Genomic DNA, 23581 nt, shown 5'->3' on the forward strand with positions numbered 1-23581 from the left:
GTTGCAACAATAGGGGCTTGTGCAGTCCATTTTTGAGCAGCATGTGGTTGTTGGTGGTCAATGAATTGTCCAGTCTCCTGTACATAGCCAAGGTGTCGACTGCCACTGTTCACGTGTTGTCAGTTCTTTTTGCCATTAAGGGACCCCCAGGACTCCCTTGTCCCATAATGGTAGGCAGTTTGGTTTGAAGAAATTTAAAAACTTTTGTGTTTACAATGGTATACATAATTTGTACACTGCACCATTTCATCCAGCCTATGACCCTGAGATATAACACTTTGTGCATACATTCAGGGCCCAAATGAAGAAGTCCATGTCTGCCTCATCCCATGATGATCGTGTTGAATTTTCTGGCAATGTACCAGGCGATGCTAGTTAATGGGTGCAATCCAGCAGAACACCCACATGGGCACCAGCTATGGAATCTCCTGGATCTGTAGCACTCCAAGTTGCTTGCCATGGACCACCATTGCCTGCCGTTTTTTCTTGTCGGGGCAACCATTTGGATCAGGTTCTTTGGCTGGCCACAGGAGTAGCTGCCAGGTGTCACGGTGGGCCATAAAAGTTGGCACTTGTGTGTGGTGGATGTTGGTAGGAAGCAGCTGACCCGCCATGTAAATCAATAGAGCCTGTGCCCTGTTGGGGCACTGCTAATGCAGCTATCTGGTCAGCTGAGTGACAGGGTTGGTGATGACAGTGTTTCAGGGATGGGCTCCCACTTACAGCAGTGTGCCTCCCCACTGCCGCCTCCTCTGTGCCATAGTCTGGTCTCCTGCAGCCTCAGGCCTCAGTGAGGCTTCCATCTGCTGATGTGGAGCCCAGTATTCTGATTCACACTCCTCCCCCCTTAGCCAATTGATGTGGCATCGTACTCCTCTCCGTCCCTGTCCTTCAGCTCTACCAGCGGAGCCCGCAGCATCGATGTTGCCTCCTTTGGTGGTGTGGGTTCTCTGACACCCACTACAGTTCTGTGCCAGAGGTCAGATCCCACGTCTGACCATTTTCTGCCCTACATGGCCTTTTCAGATGCACAGATTTAGTATCCCTGCCAGCGGACATCACATTGGAGTCATATGAGTTGCAGTGGGTAGCACAGCAGAATAGTGCAGAAACCTGCCTGAAAGGCAAACATGATGTGTAGTATGGGTAGCCCCACTGAGAGAAGATTTTGCCTGCAGGCAGCAGAAAGCTGGGCAGGCCAGTGCTTACACTGAGTTCAACCACTGCAGACCTTGCCTTGCACTTCGTGCCAAGTGGTTTTTTGAGTGCTCAGTCATCAGTTGCTTGTACCAGCTGCGTACTGAGTTTATGGCTGCACACATTTCTATGTAGGTTCGTTCTTTCTGCTACCCATAGATTGAGTTTTGCTTCTTGGACATGAGAGCATTTTAATACAAATGGTTAAGGTTGGAGGAAAAGCAATGCAAAAGGATCCTGCTCACACATTTACAGAACATCATTAAAATAAAGAAAAAAAATCAAGGTAAATTTTCAAATATGTAAACTGAGAAAATGTACGCATACAATTGTAGCATATCTGAAAGAACTTCATGCTGCTGATAACACTGTAATGTTTCCATTAGTATTAGATTAACTTCTACAACAAATGGAAGAATATAACAGAGTAATACTGAAAATCGACCAAGAACTGTGTTACAATGAGACTAAAATAATGTATGATGGACATTTCACACAGGAAATATTGCAAAATAACGAAGAAGACACAGACTAATGTGACAAAGGAAAATCAGTGTAACATCCTGCTGATCAGGAAATTGGTCATACTCTTTCAAAGGAACATCTTGGCATTCACCTAAAGTGATATAGGGAAATCAAGGAAAGCCTAAATCTGAGTGGCTGGAAGAGAATTTGAAATGCTGTCCTGAGTATGGCTCTATTGTCTTACCACCTTGCTCATTATGGGTGGTAAGTTACTGTATTTAGGTCAATTGTATGCAATGTTTGGATGGTCATGAAAATAAATAAACAGAAGAGTAAAACTTATTGGAGTGCTAAATTAAAATGGTTTTCAAAACTAAGCCTCTATTTGTTTGAAAATGGGACATCACTAGCAATGCATGTTACTATGTTTGATTCATTGCAGTGACACATGAAAGAGAAGTAGAGAAGGGGAAAGGGCTACACAAATGCATCGGTGGGACTGAATGTGTGTGCAGTACTGGAGTGGGAGCTGGGAAGGAGATAGGTAGGTGAAGGACAAGGACTAGCAAAGGTGGCTAGGGGGGTTACAGGAACAGAGAATATGTTGCAGGGAGAGTTCCAACCTGTGCTTTCCAGAAAAGCTGGTGTTGTCGGGAAGAATTCAGATGGCACAGTCGTGAAGCAGTTGTTAATTGTCGTTCCCATGTAGAATTTAGCACAGTGGTTGCAGCTAAGTTCAAAGATCGCATGACTGCTTTTACCGGTGGCCCTTCCCTTTATGGTATAAGAGATGCCTATGATAAGACTGAAGTAGGTGTTGTTGGGGATGTTTGGGACAGGTCTTACATACAGGTCTATTGCAGGGATATGGATCATGAAGCAAGTGGTTGGGACCAGAGCTGTAGTAGGTATAGACATAGCTATTGCATATGTTTAGTGGGTGTTAAATACCACTGTGAGCGGGGCCAGAGGATGATAGTGGAAGAGGGGAGGGGAGAGGGGAGGGGGAGTATTGCACAGTTCAGAATATGACAAGAGGTAGTCAAAACCCTGGTGGAGAACATGATTCAGTTGTTCTAATCCTGGGGGATTCTGAGCCGCAAGAGGGGTTGCTCCTTCATGGCTAGACTGTGGGTATGTGTAGCATGATACACAAATGGGGAAACAAGGCACAGTTCCTGGACAGTGTTGGGATTTCATATGTGAAGGCCTCAGTGAGACTTTGTCTTGGTGTGGGATGGATGGCAGCTTTCAAAGAGGAGATCCTGTGGTTGGTTGGTTTGATGTGGACAAAGGTATTGATGTTGCCATCCTAAAGCACATTAACCCTACCACTCACGACACACAATTATGGTTGCTTACTGCAACCCTACAGAGAATATCTCTGCCCTTGTGGACCAACAGCCTCAGCTTGTTACCTGTAGCCTACCCTCCTACATAAAACACACCAACTACTTCCTCTACCAACTCTACACATTTCCTGAACCTTTACCACCCAATGCTCTGCTTACCACTGTTGATGCCACCTCCCTCTTCACTAAAATAGCCATTGCCTATGGCCTTGCTGCTGCTAAACATTAACTTTTCTGATGCCAGACTGGCTCCAAACCTAACTTCTAGTTACTATGACCTACTATATACCCACACACAGTTTCTTCTCCTCTGAAAGCATCCTCTACAAACAAATGTGTGGTACAGCAATGGGCACCCACATGGCACAATCCCATGCCAACCTATTCATGGGCCATCTAGAGGAAACATTCCAACAACCCACAATCCCAAATCCCTCACCTGGTTCAGTTTCATTGAGGGAATCTTCATGATCTGGACTGAGGGTGTGGACAGCCTATCCACACTGTTCCAGAACCTTGACACTTTCTCCTCCATTCGCTACCCTACCAGGCTGCCTTCCTTGATGTTGGCCTTCACTTCAAGGAAGGCCACATTAGTACCTCTGTGCACATCAAACCCACCAACCACCAACAACAGCTCCACTTCTACAGCTGCCACACATTCCACACCAAGAAGTCCCTTCTATACAGCTTAGCCATCTGTGATATTTGCATCTTTAGTAATGAGCAGCCTCCCTTCCAGCATTTAATGGTCTCCACGATGCCTTCATAGGCTGAAATTACACTCCCAACCTTGTCCAGAAACAGATCTCCCATGCCTTGTCTCCCAAGTCGTCTACTATCCCCCTTCATTCCAACTGGACAGCCATAAAGGAGCATGACTCTTACAACTCAAGACCACACAGGACTGGAGCTACCAAATCAAATTCTCTGCCAGGGTTCTGACTACCTCTCATCATGCTCCGGAAAGAGAAATATCCTCACTACTCTTCCCAAAGTGGTATTCCGTTGGTCAACCAACTTACGCAAAATCCATCTCTCTACCTACTCCATCCTCATTCCCAATCCCTTTCCTCATGAATAATATCCCTGCAATAGACCTAGATGCAAGACCTGTCCCACAAATCGTTCCACTGGCACCTACTCGAGTCTGGACACAGGCATGTCCAACCCCGTCAAAAGCAGGGCCACCTGTGAAAACAGCCATATGATCTACCAACTTAGCAGCAACCACTGTGCCGCGTTCTACGTGGACATGAGAACCAGCAAGCTGTAAGCATGAATGGTAACCACCTAACTGTGGCCAAGAAATGGCTCGATGGCCCAAAATGATGTGGTTCAATTTGACAACTGATTAACAGCCTGTGCCATCAGGTTTCTTCCCATTAACAACAGATTTTCTCATCTTCCTTCTATCACCAACACAGTCTCCTGATGTTGTACCTAGTAACCCTATCTCGTCCCCACCACATTCCTTAATGCTCCTGCAGGCAGTAGTAACAACATCCCTCACCCCTGCTATCCCCACCCTGGGCCTCTTCTGTAAGCACACTACACATCCCAGCAAAGATCGCCATTTATCTCAGACACCATATGCAATCATATTTGAGCCTTAGAACTCGGAGATGACAATTTTTGGGAGTTGTGCTGTGTGTGTGTGTGTGGGGGGGGGGGGGGGGGGGGCGATGGTTTTATCTTCTGATTAAGGAAATGGTCTGACAGTTGAATATATCCAGCATTCCTTTTCACTGTGCCTCTCAGCAAGTCAACACTTCCTCTATGTGGTGGCCCAATTGCTGTTATTTCAAGCTAGATTTTTCATTTCTTGATTATATCTACATATGTATTACGAAACAAAAGACACAAGAATTGTAAAATGTACAACTTCTTGTAGAGTTCCATGGGTCTAGAATTTATGTCAGCAAAACACACACACACACACACACACACACACACACACACACACACACACAGATATACACTCTCACTCACACTTCTGACACACATGTAATAGTCGAGTCTGCAGCTAGTGGAACTGTGGGAAAGATGAGGATAGGGAAGATGGCAGAAGTTGTAATACAGGGTGGGAATAGGATCAGATTCTTGAATCGATCATTCTGCACACAGGAAGGTGAAGGGGTGAATCAAATAGACAGCAACAAGTTCAAAGTTCAATAAATAGAGAGCAAGGAAAAAGTGATGGGTTATAAATGAAGGAATAGCAAGAAAGGACCGATGGAAGGTGGAGAAAGTAACTCCAGAAACATAATGTAAAATCAACAATGCTGACAATAATTCAAGCAAATAAGACTGTTCTGTGTACTATAGTTTTTGCCCCTTATTTCATCAATGGTAGTCTAAACGGCACAGTGTATGCCAACCTCCTCAGATGAATTCTTCCTCTTATTGTGGATGAAGTGCTGCTTATGTGGTATCAACATGATGGATGTCCAGCACATAATGCCTTCCGTGCACGTCATGTTCTGAACTGAAGGTATCCTGCCAGATGGATTGGTAGAGGAGGAACAGTTACTTGGCCTGCTAGGTCTCCTGATTTAAATCGTCTGGACTTTTTTCTTTGAGGATGCATTAAAGACATTGTATATCGCAATATTCCAGCAACTCCAGAGGACATGCAGGAATGTATTGTGCTTGCTTGTAATTCTCTTCAGCAGCCAACACTGGAAGCAGTAAATAATTCTTTCATCCAATGAGTGCACCAGTGTATCAGTGTCCAAGGTCACCACTTTGAGCCCCTTTGAATGTTCTACTCTTGGTCAATGGTACGGGAGAGTCAAAGTCAATTTTGTGTTATGTTTTTACTGGGTTTTCATTTGTTTTCTGACAACTCCAGCAAGTGGACGAGCCCGGGCTCAAAGTCAGTGTTGTGTTATGTAATTAATGACATTGTGTTTTCAGTGAATGGTACACTGTGATACATTTTTGAAGAGATCTTTAGAAGAGGAAATGAATTACTGAATAAAAAATACAGGGTGCCATTTAAAAAAGTCATACCACTGTCCATATCTTTGTAAAAAGCAAAGCTACAACAAAGGCAATCATGCTGATTGATGTCCCCTTAATGGCTAAAGAACATTTGCTTGAAACATTTTGTAATTTGCATCTGGAGAAACAGTTATTTAGGGTGGTCAAGACAAATGGGACACCCTGTCTATGACATATATTACTAACAAAAACTACACTGGATAATGGCCTTTGAATGACACTAGTTGTACAATTAAAAATAAATTATTCAGCCATTTCACATGGTACAATGTACCATTTCTGTGATAAAACACTGAGTTAGGACAATGATAATCAATAAAAATTTCATCAATGTAAGTAGCACGTGTTGGCCTAAAAGTTGGAAAAAATTGTGAATGGCATTTAATTCAGTGGCTGTAGTACGTGAAGGAATTTCATTCTTGAAATCAAATTGCTTGCTTATGGAATATTGTCTCAATTATGTGACTGGATTCATGATTTCCTGTCAGAGAGGTCACAGTTTGTACAAATTAATGGAAAGTCATCGAGTAAAACACAAGAGACGTTAACTCTCCACTGATGCTGATGTTCCAGCTGTCTAAGCTATCATGAATTGTCGCTGGACCAATACTGCATGTTCCTTTTATTTACCTGTCCTTTGTTTGAGTAGGAACATTCATCGGTAAATAGAACATTGGAGAAGTAGATCGGGTTGGTGAGGATTTGCTGCTGTGCCCACAGACAGAAATGTACACGATTCTGGAAATCATTCCCATGAAATCTTTGACATAGGTGTACACGGTACAGATGGAACCGGTGACATATAAGAATACAATGTACACTGGTTTTAGGAATGCCAATCCCATGTTCAAGCTGTCATGTGCTCACATGTAGATTCATAGCAACGGAAGCGAGAACAGTAACTTCGGCAGCTTCGTCTGTGCGAGTGCTATGACGATTGCATTGTAATGGGTTGAAACTTCCCGTTTCCTGAAGTGTCGCAACAAGACGAGAAAACATCTGTCAGGAAGTTGGGTTCTTGTCAGGATATTGCTCTCTGTACAGTTCCGCTGCCTTCGTAGCATTTCACCAACCTTCAACCACAACAATAAAAGAAATGTTACGTTGATGCAGTTCGTATGAAGGACAGCTTTTGCTGTGTGCCTACTGTACATAATAGTATTTAAAAGGACTACACTACTGTACTAAAAGTACTCATAGATAAGAAAACAGCACTGCAATTACTGTTCTGCTAATGTACATTCCCCATAGATGAGTAGCATTTCTACCTTCTTTTCGTTGGTGTACATTCTACTCACACAACTCTTCAACTGATGATGGTTGACGGAATGACAGGTATGCATTCTACTTATGTTTTTATTTGTCAGCACGTGGATGTGCTCCATTATCCTGAGTACCTGCACTAAGCGCTGGGAGTGTCAACATCAATGTTGTGTTATGTAATTAATAACGTTGTGTTTCAGTGAATGGTACACTGTGATACATTTTTGAATAGGGCTTTAGGAGAGGAAATGAATTACCGAATAAAAAGTGCAGGGTGCCATTTAAAAAAGTCATATCTTTGTAAAAAACAAAGCTGCAACGAAGCCAATATGCTGATTGATATCCCCCTCATAGCTAAAGAACATTTTCTTGAAACATTTTGTAATTTGCATCTGGACAAACAGTTATTTAGGGTGGCCAAGATAAATGGGACATCCTGTATACACCATAAAATAGTGGCCAAAATATAACATTTATGCAAAGGTATATGCATGGAATGTTTTGTTATCAGGTGAACTGCTGGAACCTTTGCACATACCATCTCTTTAAAAATATGGACTGCACTCCTCCTCTCCCAAGAGCATCATGCAGACCAATTGCCAGCATCTGGAAGTTATTTTACTAGCATTGGGGGCAGTGCATGTGCATCAACATCAACATCAACATCAACATCTACATCTACATACATACTACAGAAGCCACCAACGGTGCGTGGTGGAGGGCATCTTGTGCCACTAATTGTCGTTTCCTTTCCAGCTCCACTGGCAAATAGAGCGAGGGAAAAATCACTGTCTGTTGGCAGCAGTAGAATTGTTCTGCAGTCAGCTTCAAATGCCGCTTTTCTAAATTTCCTCAATAGTGTTTCTCAAAAAGAATGTTGTTTTTCCTCCAGGGATTCCAATTTGAGTTCTCACAGTATCTCCATAACACTTATGTGTTGTTTGAACCTACCAGTAAGAAATCTAGTCCCCTGCCTTGACTTGTTTCGATGTCTTCCTACAATGTCAATATATACTGTAGAACAAAAGCAAACTGGTGCTTTTCATTTATTATAATACTGTTCCACCAAGAACCATGGAAGATTCTGTTAACACAAACCGCTCTTTCCTAAAATTCTCCCAATAAACCAAAGTCCACCATTTGCTTTTCCTACCACGGTTTTCCCATGCTCGTTCCACCTCATATCACTTTGCAATGTTATGCCCAGATATTTAAGCAATTTGGCTGTGTCAAGCAGCAGACTTGTAATACTGTATCCAAACATTACAGGTTTGTTCTTCCTACTTATCTGCATTAACTTATATTTTTCCACATTTAGGGCTACCTGCCATTCATCACACCAACTGGAAATTTTGCCTAAGTCATCTTGTATCTTCCTACAGTCACTCAACTTCAACACCTTATCATACACCACGACAGCACCAGCAAACAACCGCAGATTGCTCACCACCCTGTCCAACATATTATTTGTGTATATAGAGAGCAACAGCAGTCCCGTAACACTTCCCTGGGGCACTCCTGATGATACCCTTGTCTGATGAACACTTGCTGTCAAGGACAACATACTGGGTTCTTCCAGAATGAGATTTTCACTCTGCAGCGGAGTGTGCGCTGATATGAAACTTCCTGGCAGATTAAAACTGTGTGCCCGACCGAGACTCGAACTCGGGACCTTTGCCTTTCGCGGGCAAGTGCTCTACCAACTGAGCTACCGAAGCACGACTCACGCCCGGCACTCACAGCTTTACTTCTGCCAGTACCTCGTCTCCTACCTTCCAAACTTTACAGAAGCTCTCCTGCGAAACTTGCAGAACTAGCACTCCTGAAAGAAAGGATATTGCGGGGACATGGCTTAGCCACAGCCTGGGCTTTTAATCTGCCAGGAAGTTTCATACTGGGTTCTATTATTCAAGGAGTCTTTGAGCCACTCAGATATCAGTAAACCTATTCCATATGCTTATACTTTTGTTAATAGCTTGCAATGTGTCAAATGCTTTCTGGAAATTTAGAGAGATGGAATCTGCCTGTTGCCCTTCATCCATAGTTCACAGTATATCATGTGAGAAAAGGGCAAGCTAAGTTTCACACAAGCAATGCTGTCTAACACCACTCATAAACTGTTGAGCCTCAAGAAAGTTTATTATATTTGAACTGAGAATGTGTTCAAGAAATCTCAGCAAACAGAAGTTAGGGATATTGGTCTGTAATATGTGGATCCGTTCTTTTACCTTTCTTATGTACTGGAGTCACCTGCGATTTTTTGCAGTCACTTTGGACTTTGTGCTGGATGAGAGATTCATGATAAATGCAAGCCAGGTAAGGGGCCAATCCCACAGAGTATTCTCTGTAAAACCGAACTGGGATTCCACCCGAACCTGGTAATTTATTTGCTTTCAAATTTTTCAGTTGCTTCTCTACACCAGGTATGCTTATTATTATGTTGTCCATACATGAATCTATAGAATGGTCAAATGACAGTACGTTTGTAGAATTTTCCTGTGTGAACAACTTCTTCAACATGAAATTTAAAACTTCAGCTTTTGTTACAGGTGTGTGTGGGGGGGGGGGGGGGGGGGGGGGGGGCATGTAGTACGGAGACTGGTCATGGTGCCTTGATGTTGCCAGTCCATACTGCCATTGCGTACACTGCTTCGGAGCTGGAGTGTTAATGCTAAATATGTGTTGACGTAGCATCTCATGTTGAACTCAGATGGAAACTGCTGTCCTGGTTGTCAACATTGATTCTTACCCTTGTTTCTACCACAACCCAGAAACCATTGGCATGATGCAGCACCTCTGTGTATCTAAGTCAAATAAGTGCCCTCCATTAAAACTATGTTTTGTCATTGCAGGTTTGCCTGTCTGGGCAAACCAACTGCTTGTTTTGTGGTGTATGGTAGAGCTGTGAAATACATCATTGCGTTTGGCAGGTGAAGTTTCAGCCATACTCACACTTGGCACACCTGGCATACTTGGCCCTAATGTATACTTGATGGAGTCCACTGTGACATTAAATTTGCAAGAAATTTGCAATGCTGATTTCATGTTGTGCCTGTTGATACTCTTACAGTTCTTTGGAGTGGATGGCTCTGTATATTGTAAGAACACCAAACAGACAATTTCTTCTTCTGGTTTGTTCCTGTTTATCTGGAAATCATGCTTTGTTTGCATCTCAAAAGAAGTTGTTCTACTAACAGACTTCGCTGAGGTGCTGTAGCATATCAGGTGGGCTCTTCTTATAGGAAGTCATTTCTGAAAGTATTTGTATGGAGTGTAGCAACGTATGAAAGTGAAACATGTACGATAAATAGTTTGGACAAGAAGAGAATAGAAGATTTCGAAATGTGGTACTACAGAAGAATGCTGAAGATTAGATGGGTAGATCACATAACTAATGAGGAGGTATTGAATAGAATTGGGGAGAAGAGGAGTTTGTGGCACAAAGTGACTAGAAGAAGGGATCGGTTGGTAGGACATGTTCTGAGGCATCAAGGGAGACCAAGAGATGAATACACTAAGCAGATTCAGAAGGATGTAGGCTGCAGTAGGTACTGGGAGATGAAGAAGCTTGCACAGGATAGAGTAGCATGGAGAGCTGCATCAAACCAGTCTCAGGACTGAAGACCACAACAACAACAACTTCTTATAGATGGCTTCTGTACACCAAGGTTATGAGTACAATACTACATTGCATCATGTGACGTGTGATGGCAACTCCTAGTATTTAGGTACAGATCCTTATATATTTTCTTCATATAAATGGAAAACCTCAATGAATCATCTTTATTCTGCTTTATCAGAATGTCCGGTAATTGTACACGTCAATTTTCTTCTACCTCCACAGTGAATTTCATATTCTCACGGATACCGTTGAGATGACATGTAGCTGACCCAAAAGTGCAGTGAAGTCAATAAAAGTTGACTTCACACAGGATCCCAGCACTTCACCTCATTGACATGTTGCTTCAACACATTTTTATTACTCAGCGGATAAACACAGATGAACCCACGAGTGAATTTTTTTTGTGAAGGCTTGTACCCATGTATGTGTACTTCACATTGCCTAACTTTTTGTTGGTCTTCGTACTTAGAATTAATGAGGGTTAATGGAAATTGCCACACAAGGTTTTGATAATGCTAGCTAATGACCCCACATATCAGCCGAAAACTGTAAATTTATAATGTGAATAAGAGCTCCTTAAAACTATTTTACTACAGGTTTCTTAAAATTACTGCAGCCAGTTGCCTTTTACTTTGTTCTTCAATTCTTTTACTATCCCATTACAGGTTTTGAACCACTCAGCAATTCATCATCAGATGGTACATGTTTATTGACTGTCTGTAGCAGTATGGGAATCGTGCAGCTGTGGCAAAATGTATAAACGAAACATGTAAGCACTGAGTGTGGTGAGAATTACTCTGCTACACTCATGTTTTATTTATACATCTTGCCACAGCTACATGACTCCAATACTGCTGCATACAATCAATAAATATGTACCATCTGAGGCTGAATAGCTAGGCAGTTCGAAACAGGTAATGGGATAGTGAAAGAATTGAAGAACAAAGCAAAAGGTGACTGGTTGCAGTAATTTCAGAAAACCTTTATTCATCACAGTCGCAGCTTTCCTCATCCATAATAGATAAAAGTTTTATTTTACAACAGTTTATGATTTTTAAGGACCTACTGTAACATACTAGTATGTGTATAATTCGATACAATTTCGTGAATCTATTATAGGTTAATGGCTGGAAGAATTCTAAATCCTGATGATCTTCTTAACACAATGCAAACTGTTAATAATAAGAACAGACAAAACTCACAAGAATTAATAACTTAATCTGCCAAGCATTTAGAAACAACAGTGAAAGTTACCTGCCATCAGCTGTAAGGGCAAGTGAATGGTATTGTCCTGCAGAGATGGAAGTAATTAATTCTGATGCAAGTCCACTGATGAGGATTGGAGTTGAAGACTGCCCTGTACTTCCAATGCCAAGCTGTCCAAACTGTGATGATCCCCATGCATAAACCTACAGGAGATTGTACACACATCTATTAGCTACAAATACTTTGATTTTAAACATAATTTTTTATCAAGCATATCATTTTTACAGTATATGCTACACTACAATACAATACAATAAAATAAAATGGTACTAGAAAGTATAATACAAACTCTAGGAGGATAAGCCACAATCTCTTATTGTGGAAGTATACACTGACTGATATGTGCATTGTAGCCTATGAGATGGGGGCCCGTCAGTTTGGCATGCCGGTACTGTCAATCCATTTTCACCAACATATTATTTTGAACGAAATGTTATTAGCAAGTAGACTCTTTTTCACACAAATTGATGGCATTAGTGCTTAAGACAATATATATGAGGGGACTTCAAAAAGTATGTTACACATTATTATGGCCGGCCAAGTAATTTTTATTGAATAGAGCACCGACTTCAAAGTCACACAGAAACACAATACTATTTTCTAACATAGTCACCAAGTCCTTTTACACAATAGTGTGAACTGTTCCAGTGTAATGACAAGTGCCGGCATGAAGATGATGAACATAACTGTAGGGATGGCTGAGAGATGACGTAAGCCAATAGTATGCTGACTAGGACCGCACCATGACAGGAGCAGCCTCTATCTGAACAGAATAGAAGTGCCATTCCTGCCAGCCTCGGCCACACAACAGAAGACGGACGCTAGTAGACCCGGACTAAAAGAGAGCACTAGAAGAGCTATTACTTGTGATCCATATTCATTATTTGCATGGACACTCTATATGGTGAAAGACATAGTTTATTTGCATGTCGCCAATAGCTTGCGACATGATATTGTAAACCAAAGTTAAGTATTTCCAATTTACTGTATTGTAATAAAAAACCATTAATGTGATTTGTTTGAATTGTTGTATAGTTACCCGGGAAAGCAGCATCCTTTCGACACCCTATAAGAGATAAGTGTGCAGGACTCCACATTGACAATGAGTTATAAGACAAACACAGTGCCTGGCGGCCATGGAATTTTCTGTTTTGAGTTGCTGGTGCCTTAATTCTCTCTTGTCTTTTCTTTGCAGGGGCGTTTACTTGCTTTAACAGCCTCTTTCGCTAATCAGTGTTTTCAGGTGGGTGTTACAGAATTTTTCTTTGCTTTTGTACTTATTTTGCTTGCTTGCCTTGTCTGTTTATTGCATTTATCTCTTCCAACATTCCCACCCCACCTTTCCCACCCCCTACTCAGACGCCACAGCTACAAGCATTAGATGCCACACAGCTAATGCAGATGTTTCAGTTCCAGACGCAGCATATATCTACGCTACTCAACACGGTGCAGCAGCTACTGCCCAATGCTGCATGCCATACAGAACAGGCATCATCTACAGCAACACCTACTGCTATACCAGCTTTTCACCCATTTTGTGAACAAGACAAGGTGTGGCTTGAGTGGCTACAACAGTATGAAGCACACATCCTCGCTAACAACATACCAGGTACTGAGAAACTTCCACATCTATTATCAATGACAGGAAGTGCAGTGTTCCATTTAACTCAGAAGTTATTTCCTAATGCCACTCCGAGTGAACTTACTTACGAACAGCTGGTACAGTCTCTAACTAATTATTATGAGAAACAAGTGAATGTGGTAGCAGCTCATTTTCAATTCTGCAACTGCAAAAAATGGTCAGAACAAACTTATTGTGCGTGGGTAACAGATTTGCAAGATACGACAAGGAAATGCAAATCCAAATGTGCTTGCGATGATTTATGTTCAGATGTTATGTTGTGTGATGCAATCATGTACAATGTACCTGATGTCAAACTCAGAGAACAGATTTTGACCCAAACTGATCCACATTTCAGCAGGTAGTGCAAATCTTAGATCAGTACTATTCCGGTGCCCTGTCGGCAGATAAAATTGAGCAGTCAGCTATTTGTTGGGTTCAGTCCCTTGTTTGCGATCGGCCCATTCAGCGGCAGCTTGCGCTAGTCACGCTGAGTAAACAACACTCCACGCCATATAAGCAGTTTGCTAAACAGGTGGCTACACAGGTAAACAGAATTAAGTCTTGCCCTTGGTGTTATTCATGGCACAAACGCCAAGACTGCCCCTCACAACAAGCTCAGTGTTACACTTGTGGTAGGACATGTACAATCCATATGTTTGCAATGGAACAATCATAGAATTCGGCCCACTCACAAAAATTTTGTCACAAGGCCCATGTCATTAATGCTGCGTATTCAAAGTCGGCAACAGGCATTCGCAAAACTGGCACACAAACAGTTTCTTCAGTGATACGCCAGACAAACAAACTTTTTGTTCAATTCCTTCTTTGTCGGAAACATGGGAAATTTCAGTTGGACACAGGTGCCTCTGTCAAATTGCTCAATCATCACACATATGAACTGTTAGGCTCCCCACATCTGTCTAAAACTAGGATGCAACAAGAACATTCTACCAATCATTCAATTCCTCAATGATGCAAGTCTGCTTCTTGGCTATGGAGCCATTCGAGAATCACTGTGTGAACATTATCAATGGAAAATCTCTTTCTTCCCATATATTCTTTCTTCCGGATCAGTGTCACCCACATCTGTTCAGCCTTGGTCAATTGATGACATGACTGCTTTGTACTTGTGCTTTTCTTTCCAACTGCTGTGATTGTCCGTTTTAGAGATGTCCATCCTTCTTAAACTGAACTGCCTACTGAGCTATTCCTTATTGCACTATCTATAGCCTTGGAGAACTTGAAGCTTATCTCTTCATTCCTTAGTACTTCCGTATCATACTTCTTTGTGCACTGATTCTTTCTGATTAGTCTCTTAAACTTCATTATCAATAGCAAATTGTGATCTGAGTCTATATCTGCTCCTGGTGAAATGTGACAGTCAGAACCTTTCCATCTCTTTAAAGTGTGTTACCAGCAGATTCTCACTCACATTACCGAGCGAGGTGGCACAGTGGTTAGCACACTGGACTCGCATTCGGGAGGACGACGGTTCAATCCCGTCTCCGGCCATCCTGATTTAGGTTTTCCGTGATTTCCCTAAATCGCTTCAGGCAAATGCCGGGATGGTTCCTTTGAAAGGGCACGGCCGATTTCCTTCCCCATCCTTCCCTCACCCGAGCTTGCGCTCCGTCTCTAATGACCTCATTGTCGACGGGACGTTAAACACTAATATCCTCCTCCTCCTCCTCCTCACTCACATTAAAGCTACTAACATGTTAACAACAATTCTAAGCACAGCAAGATATACTATACTCTGGGAATACTATACTTTGGGAACTGTTAAGATGAAATAAACCTGTAGAATGTATTCCTTATGCCTCAATTAGACACTGTAATTGATACAAATTTTTGAAACCATACTATTTTCTTATAATGACTGAAATATAGTTATACAACCATTGTCTGTGACACATATTTTAAATCCAATGTTATCTGAAAGTAAAGAACAGAATCAAACAAGACTGTGAGTTTACTATGTAAGTGCAAAGCATTATCCTGTCAGCCAGGCTCATTTTCGAAAGACTGTTATTACTGAAATGAAGTACATTTTTATTGAAGCTATGAAACATGTTGTGTAGAAATTATATTTGATATTTTAAAAATAATCCATTAAAATGTAGTACGTGTTGTTATATTTACACATCTATTTTCATTGTGAACGAGACTGAGCTGTAACAAGATTCATATAAAGCATACTGTCATTCTACTTTACGATCCATACAATGTTGTTAATTGTTCAGATACCTGTCAAAATTCATTGTATTTCATTAATTTTCTGTTTTTAACGATCATTTCATTGTAGCAAAATGTGTATAAGGCCCATTTGGAACCATGTCGTGCCCCAGTTCTGTTCACGGTTTCGAGGTGGCCTGAGTGCCAATCTGATTTGTAAGCATGTACCCGATTCTTAAAGGCACACACTGTGCCTACTTTGTACAGTGCTACCACGGCTGTTCTTATTGCTGGAATGCCCTCAACACAGAAATAAACTAGGCTGAAACTCAAAATCATATCTGGCATGAATTAAAGTGGGCATTACTACTCACTTGGTCAGTCTTTGTTATACCAGGATTTCAGTTATTCCTTTTCTACAGCAACAGCGACAGCAACAAATCAACTCTATGAAGCAAATAACTCAAGCTCAGCATTTGATCCCAGCCAAAAGAGGGACCATTTCACTGATTGCACTTTATAATCCAGTATCTTATTTTGGAGTCTCTGCCTGACCATGATGTAATCTAACTAAAACGTTCCCATAACTCACAGCCTTTTCCAAGCGTACCTCCTCTTCTTGTGATTCTTGAACACAAGTATTCACTAGTACTAGCTGAAATTTATTGCAGAACTCAATTAGTCTTTCTCCTCTCTCATTTCTATGACCAATCGCATCTTCTCCCATAACCCTTTCTTTCACTCCTACCCCTACAACTGCATTCCAGTTCCACAAGACTATTAGATTTTCATCTCCATTTATGTACTGAATTACCTCTTCAATATCCTCAAACACTTCTCTTCATCTTCACCTTCCGAAGTTGGTTTATATACCTGAACTATCACGTTAGTGCTGGTTCGCTGTTGATTTGGTTTAGAACAACCCTATCACTGAATTGATTACAGTAACTCAAGCTTGCCCTACCTTTCCGTTCATAACAAATCCTACTTCCATTGTAACATTTTCTGCTGCTGTTGATACTACACCATACTCATTTGAACAGAAATCCTTGTCTTCTTTCCGCTTCACTTCATTGTCCACTACTATACCTAGATTGAGCCTTAGTACTTCCCTTTTCAGATTTTCTAGCTTCCATACATGTTTAAACTCCTGACATTCCACACCCTAACCCATAGAACGTGGTCCATATACTACAGCAATTTCACAGCGAATATGTCCGCAGTTTATACATTTTACCCACAAGAATCATACTGTCCTATGTACTTCACTTCTGAAATATGTTTCCAGCCACCACGCCATTTCACTCGTGCCCCATGCTGCACTTGTTATCCTCACTGCAGCACAACAGTCCCTGCAGGAAATCTGGAACATGTAGTCTCTTCTGACAATGCACCACTCTTGTTGCAAAAAGTTCTTAGTGTAAGACACATGTACAAGCAAAAGTGCCATGTAGGATTATCTTCGATTTTTGTTTTATACTTTTTGAGTATGAAGCATACGATGGAACTGTCAGAAAATTATTGGGATTAGCGGATTCTTTTTGACTCAACACCATGACAACCACTGCCCAAGTTTTGATGATTAAATATTAATCTGTGGTTGTGAATACCATGTTCTGTGTTTGTAACTAAGAAAAGTGATCATGAAAACCACCAATGCCATTTCAGTATCAAAACAGTTGTTCTAATCTGGCAGAGACTCAAAGAACACACAAGCCAAGCAACATTATTGAATATCAAAGGCCATATTATAAAGGAGTTCATAACATAAATTTAAGCTATCATAATTTTTTTGATGAAATAATGCAACTGCCTCTCTGCAATAACACTAAGGCAAGGATAGTACTCTGGCAGCTAGCTGCATATTAAAAATTATCATCATTAAAACTCTGATTAGACTTCTTTGAAGTGAAAAATTGCCACTGAATATTGAATTCAGAGCTGGTGATAGTTTCAAAGAGAACACATTGCGTTCAGTATACCTCATCAGACCTACGGAAAATTCAAGTGACTAATATCATAAATCAATTAAGATTTCAGGGTTCTTTTGAAACATAATGTCTATCTGGCTATGATTCTAATAGTTCAGTCATATCAGATACCACTATTTTCAAATAATGCAGGGCGAAAACTGTTAATAGCTAGTGAGACATAGTGACATGTATTGCCACTACCACTTTATGTAGGTGGCAGTAAGTAAAGAAAACTATCTGATTCACAACATTCTACATCTACATCTACATCTACATCCATACTCAGCAGGACACCTGATGGTGTGTGGTGGAGGGTACCTTGAGTACCTCTATCGGTTCTCCCTTCTATTCCAGTCTCGTATTGTTCATGGAAAGAAGGATTGTCAGTATGCTTCTGTGTGGGCTCTAATCTCTCTGATTTTATCCTCATGGTCTCTTCGCGAAATATACAAAGGAGGGAGCAATATACTGCTTGACTCTTCTGTGAAGGTATGTTCTCAAAACTTTAACAAAAGCCTGTACCGAGCTACTGAGCGTCTCTCCTGCAGAGTCTTCCACTGGAGTTTATCTACCATCTCCGTAACGCTTTTGCGATTACTAAATGATCCTGTAACGAAGTGTGCTGCTCTCCATTGGATCTTCTCTATCTCTTCTATCAACCCTATCTGGTACGGATCCCACACTGCTGAGCAGTATTCAAGCAGTGGGCGAACAAGTGTACTGTAACCTACTTCCTTTGTTTTTGGATTGCATTTCCTTAGGATTCTTCCAATGAATCTCAGTCTGGCATCTGCTTTACCAACGATCAACTGTATATGATCATTCCATTTTAAATCACTCCTAATGCGTATTCCCAGATAATTTATGGAATTAACTGCTTCCATTTGCTGACCTGCTATTTTGTAGCTAAATGATAAGGGATCTATCTTTCTATGTATTCACAGCACATTACACTTGTCTACATTGAGATTCAATTGCCATTCCCTGCACCATGCGTCAATTCGCTGCAGATCCTCCTGCATTTCAGTACAATTTTCCATTGTTACAACCTCTCGATACACCACAGTATCATCTGCAAAAAGCCTCAGTGAACTTCCGATGTCATCCACAAGGTCATTTATGTACATTGTGAACAGCAACGGTCCTATGACACTCCCCTGCGGTACACCTGAAATCACTCTTACTTCGGAAGACTTCTCTCCATTGAGAATGACATGCTGTGTTCTGTTATCTAGGAACTCTTCAATCCAATCACACAATTGGTCTGATAGTCCATATGCTCTTACTTTGTTCATTAAACGACTGTGGGGAACTGTATCGAATGCCTTGCAGAAGTCAAGAAACACGGCATCTATCTGTGAACCCGTGTCTATGGCCCTCTGAGTCTCGTGGACGAATAGCACGAGCTGGGTTTCACACGACCGTCTTTTTCTAAACCCATGCTGATTCCTACAGAGTAGATTTCTAGTCTCCAGAAAAGTCATTATACTCTAACATAATACATGTTCCAAAATTCTACAACTGATCGACGTTAGAGATATAGGTCTATAGTTCTGCACATCTGTTCGACCTCCCTTCTTGAAAACAGGGATGACCTGTGCCCTTTTCCAATCCTTTGGAACGCTACGCTCTTCTAGAGACCTACGGTACACCGCTGCAAGAAGGGGGGCAAGTTCCTCCGCGTACTCTGTGTAAAATCGAACTGGTTTCCTATCAGGTCCAGTGGCCTTTCCTCTTTTGATCGATTTTAATTGTTTCTCTATCCCTCTGTCATCTATTTCGATATCTACCATTTTGTCATCTGTGCGACAATCTAGAGAAGGAAAAAGACATTTAGTATTTCGGCCTTTAGTCTGTCATCCTCTGTTTCAGTACCATTTTCATCACAGGGGTGTCAGGACATTTTGTTTTGATCCACCTACCGCTTTGACATAAGACCAAAATTTCTTAGGATTTTCTGCCCAGTCAGTACATAGAACTTTACTTTCGAATTCATTGAACGTGTCTCGCATAGCCCTCCTCACACCACATTTCGCTTTGCGTAATTTTTGTTTGTCTGCAAGGCTTTGGCTATGTTTATGTTTGCTGTGAAGTTCCCTTTGCTTCTGCAGCAGTTTTCTAACTCGGTTGTTGTACCACGGTGGCTCTTTTCCATCTCTTAAGATCTTGCTTGGCACATACTCATTTAACGCATATTGTACGATGGTTTTGAACTTTGTCCATTGATACTCAACACTATCTGTACTTGAGACAAAACTTTTGTGTTGAGCTGTCAGGTACTCTGTAATCTGCTTTTAGTCACTTTTGCTAAACAGAAAAATCTTCCTACCTTTTTTAATATTTCTATTTACGGCTGAAATCATCGATGCAGTAACCACTTTATGATTGCTGATTTCCTGTTCTGCGTTAACTGTTTCAAATAGTTCGGGTCTGTTTGTCACCAGAAGGTCTAATATGTTATTGCCACGAGTCGGTTCTCTGTTTAACTGCTCAAGGTAGTTTTCAGATAAAGCACTTAAAAAAATTTCACTGGATTCTTTGTCCCTGCCACCCGTTATGAACGTTTGAGTCTCCCAGTCTATATCCCGAATATTAAAATCTCCACCCAGAACTATAACATGGTGGGGAAATCTACTCGAAATATTTTCCAAATTATCCTTCAGGTGCTCAGCCACAACAGCTGCTGAGCCAGGGAGCCTATAGAGACATCCAATTACCATGTCTGAGCCTGCTTTAACCATGACCTTTACCCAAATTATTTCACATTTCGGATCTCCGTCAATTTCCTTCGATACTATTGCACTTCTTATTGCTATAAACACGCCTCCCCCTTCACTGTCCAGCCTGTCTCTGCAGTATACATTCCAATCTGAGTTTAGGGTTTCATTACTGTTTACATCTGGTTTCAGCCAACTTTCTGTCCCTAGTACTATATGGGCATTGTGACCGTTTATTAATGAGAGCAGTTCTGGGACCTTTCTATAGACGCTCCTGCAGTTTAGTATTAGCACATTAATATTGCTATTCCCTGTTGCATTTTGCCTACTCCTACCTTGCCGCGTCTCGGGAGGCGTCTTGCCGGGCCTAGGGAAGGAATTCTCTAACCTAAAAAACCCACACGTGCACTCCACACGTACTGCGCTACCCTTGTAGCCGCTTCCGGTGTGTAGTGCACGCCTGACCTATTCAGGGGGACCCTACATTTTTCCACCCGATAGCGGAGGTCGAGAAATTTGCACCCCAGATCTCCGCAGAATCGTCTGAGCCTCTGGTTTAAGCCTTCTACTCGGCTCCAAACCAGAGGACCACGATCGGTTCTGGGAACGATACTACAAATAGTTAGCTCAGATTCCACCCCGCGAGCGAGGCTTTCCGCCTTCACCAATTACGCCAACTGCCTGTACGAACTGAGGATGACCTCTGAACACAGACGGCAGGAGTCATTGGTGCCGACATGAGCAACAATTTGCAGTCGGGTGCACCCAGTGCTCTCTATCGCCGCTGGCAGGGCCTCCTCCACATCTCGGATGAGACCCCCCCCCCAGCAAGCAGACAGAGTGAACACTGGCCTTCTTCCCCAACCTTTCCGCTATTTCCCTAAGGGGCTCCATCACCCGCCTAACGTTGGAGCTCCCAATAACTAATAAACCCCTCCCCTCATGTGCCTGCTCGGACCTTGCTGAAGGAGCGGCCACATGTCCATTCACAGGCAGAGCGGGCGATGCCACACGGCCAGCCTCCACATTGACCCTCCGCCTTGTGCGCCGCAAAACGCTGCTGAACCTGCCACTCCCCTTGGGGAGAGGGTGGCCCAACCAACATTTAAGTGAAAAGTTTTGTTTTTGTTTATGGTAATCTTCTTTTTGGAAAAGCGGGTAATACAGAGCAAGTCAGGGGTCAAATAAATATTCCATGAATGATCAAGAGTATGTAACATTAAGTGAATAATATTATTATTGAGAGTAAAATTTCATTTCATTGTGATGTTCAAATCAAGCCACAAAACAAGGAGTGAGTGTGTGAATATGAGAGTGTACCTGCAACAGTCTACAAATCCCTTTCTATCAAAAAGTAAGTATTGTATGTTTCCTATGTGGTAAAGGGATGTTTGATGGTTGGTTGGACAGTTGACTCGGGGTAGGGGAACAAACAGCAAGGTCATCGGTCCCATAGGATTAGGGAAGAATGCAGAAAAAGTCAGCCATGCCCTTTCAAAGAAACCATCCCAGCATTTGCCTGAAGCGATTTAGGGAAATTATGGAAAACCTAAATCAGGATGGCCAGATGTGGGTTTAAACTGTCGTCCTAACAAAATTGAGTCCAGTGTGCTAACCACTGCACCACCTCACTCAGTGATGTTCGAAAAGTCCAGTAAATAACTCAGTAAATATTCACTGAACAGTGGTATACAGACAATGTCTGCCTTTAACAGAGCATTTCAAACGACCAAATGAAAATCAAAATGCAATAACTGATTCTGTTTACATTAATTATCTAAGTTCATTAGGTTTAAGGTTTCTGAGTGCCAGCCACATGGCTCTAAATTTGCTTCATGTGACCATATTATTTGCACAAATGGAGACACACATGAAAGGGTAATAATTTTCTATGATGTATGTGGCCAGCACCAACAGACATGTAATGATACTGGCTTCATTCTCAGGGTAATTCCATGATGTTGTTACAAACATTTAGAGATAATGGAGAAGAGTAAATGTATCAATCTGAGGTAAAGGACATTGGTCCAGAAATGTCAGAGCAGAAAGTTATAAAGGAAAATTGTTCTGATTCCTCTGACGATGTTATACATGCACTGATACTGTTGTTGCTAAGATTGTAGGGTAGGCAACTTTCAGAAGTGATAGTAAGGACCAACACAAGAAAAATGAGTATAGTGAACATGGACTGTAAATTGCATACCTTAAGAGCTAGGAGCACTTGTTCGGGGGTAGTATGAGCCACAACACGAAAAGAAGTCCAGCAAGTATGGGCTCAGAACAAAATCGTTCTCCATCATCTCTGAAAGTTTATACGATCATCATGGAATCATCCTGTATAGTTTTGGCAGACAATACAATACGCTGAATTTTGTGTGAATAACTTTGAGTAAAAAAATTATTCTGTATTGCAAAAGTTGTTTACTAACTTTTGTTAAAAAAGGAAAACTTCTACAATCAACATGGCAGCAGACACAAGCTCAATAGGAAAGTGACACAAACACAAGTTTTCAGAATGAGAGGTTCCATTAAATAAGTACAGAGAGTGAAAGCTGGAGGATACTAGATACTAGGTATGAATTTCAACCAGTATCCCAAGTCAAGAGAGACTAAACAAGACAAGTGAGAGTAAAATCAACAACAAAATTATGCCTGAAAAGTAGGTTTGGAAATCTGAGGACAGGTGCATGGGAACTGAAAGGAAGGATACGAACGCTGTATGTACACTATGCTAGACAAAAAGTGGACAAAAACAGAAAAGCAAAGGAACCGACTGCTGTAGAACAAGTAAGAATCACAGAATAAAAATACAAAAATAAAAAGTAATGGAAAACAATGACAGTGAAAGAAAGGACAGAGTGAGGATCTGATGCACAATGACTGGCAACACTGTCATTGTTGAGTTTTGCAGAACTTATTCA

The 23581-nt window shown here is 41.6% G+C and overlaps 1 protein-coding gene across 2 annotated transcripts in view; it reads right to left on the minus strand.

The window, feature by feature from the left end:
* Window positions 1-23581, minus strand: part of LOC126457939 (uncharacterized) — a 422121-nt gene that overhangs the window by 179444 nt on the left and 219096 nt on the right. For both annotated transcript variants that reach the window (XM_050094658.1, XM_050094659.1), the window contains one exon: window positions 12160-12314. In XM_050094658.1, the coding sequence (XP_049950615.1) occupies window positions 12160-12314 (155 nt within the window). The remainder of the gene's footprint in view (window positions 1-12159; window positions 12315-23581) is intronic.

Source organism: Schistocerca serialis, chromosome 2 (genome assembly GCF_023864345.2).
Source record: "Schistocerca serialis cubense isolate TAMUIC-IGC-003099 chromosome 2, iqSchSeri2.2, whole genome shotgun sequence".
Taxonomy (NCBI): Eukaryota; Metazoa; Arthropoda; class Insecta; order Orthoptera; family Acrididae; genus Schistocerca; species Schistocerca serialis.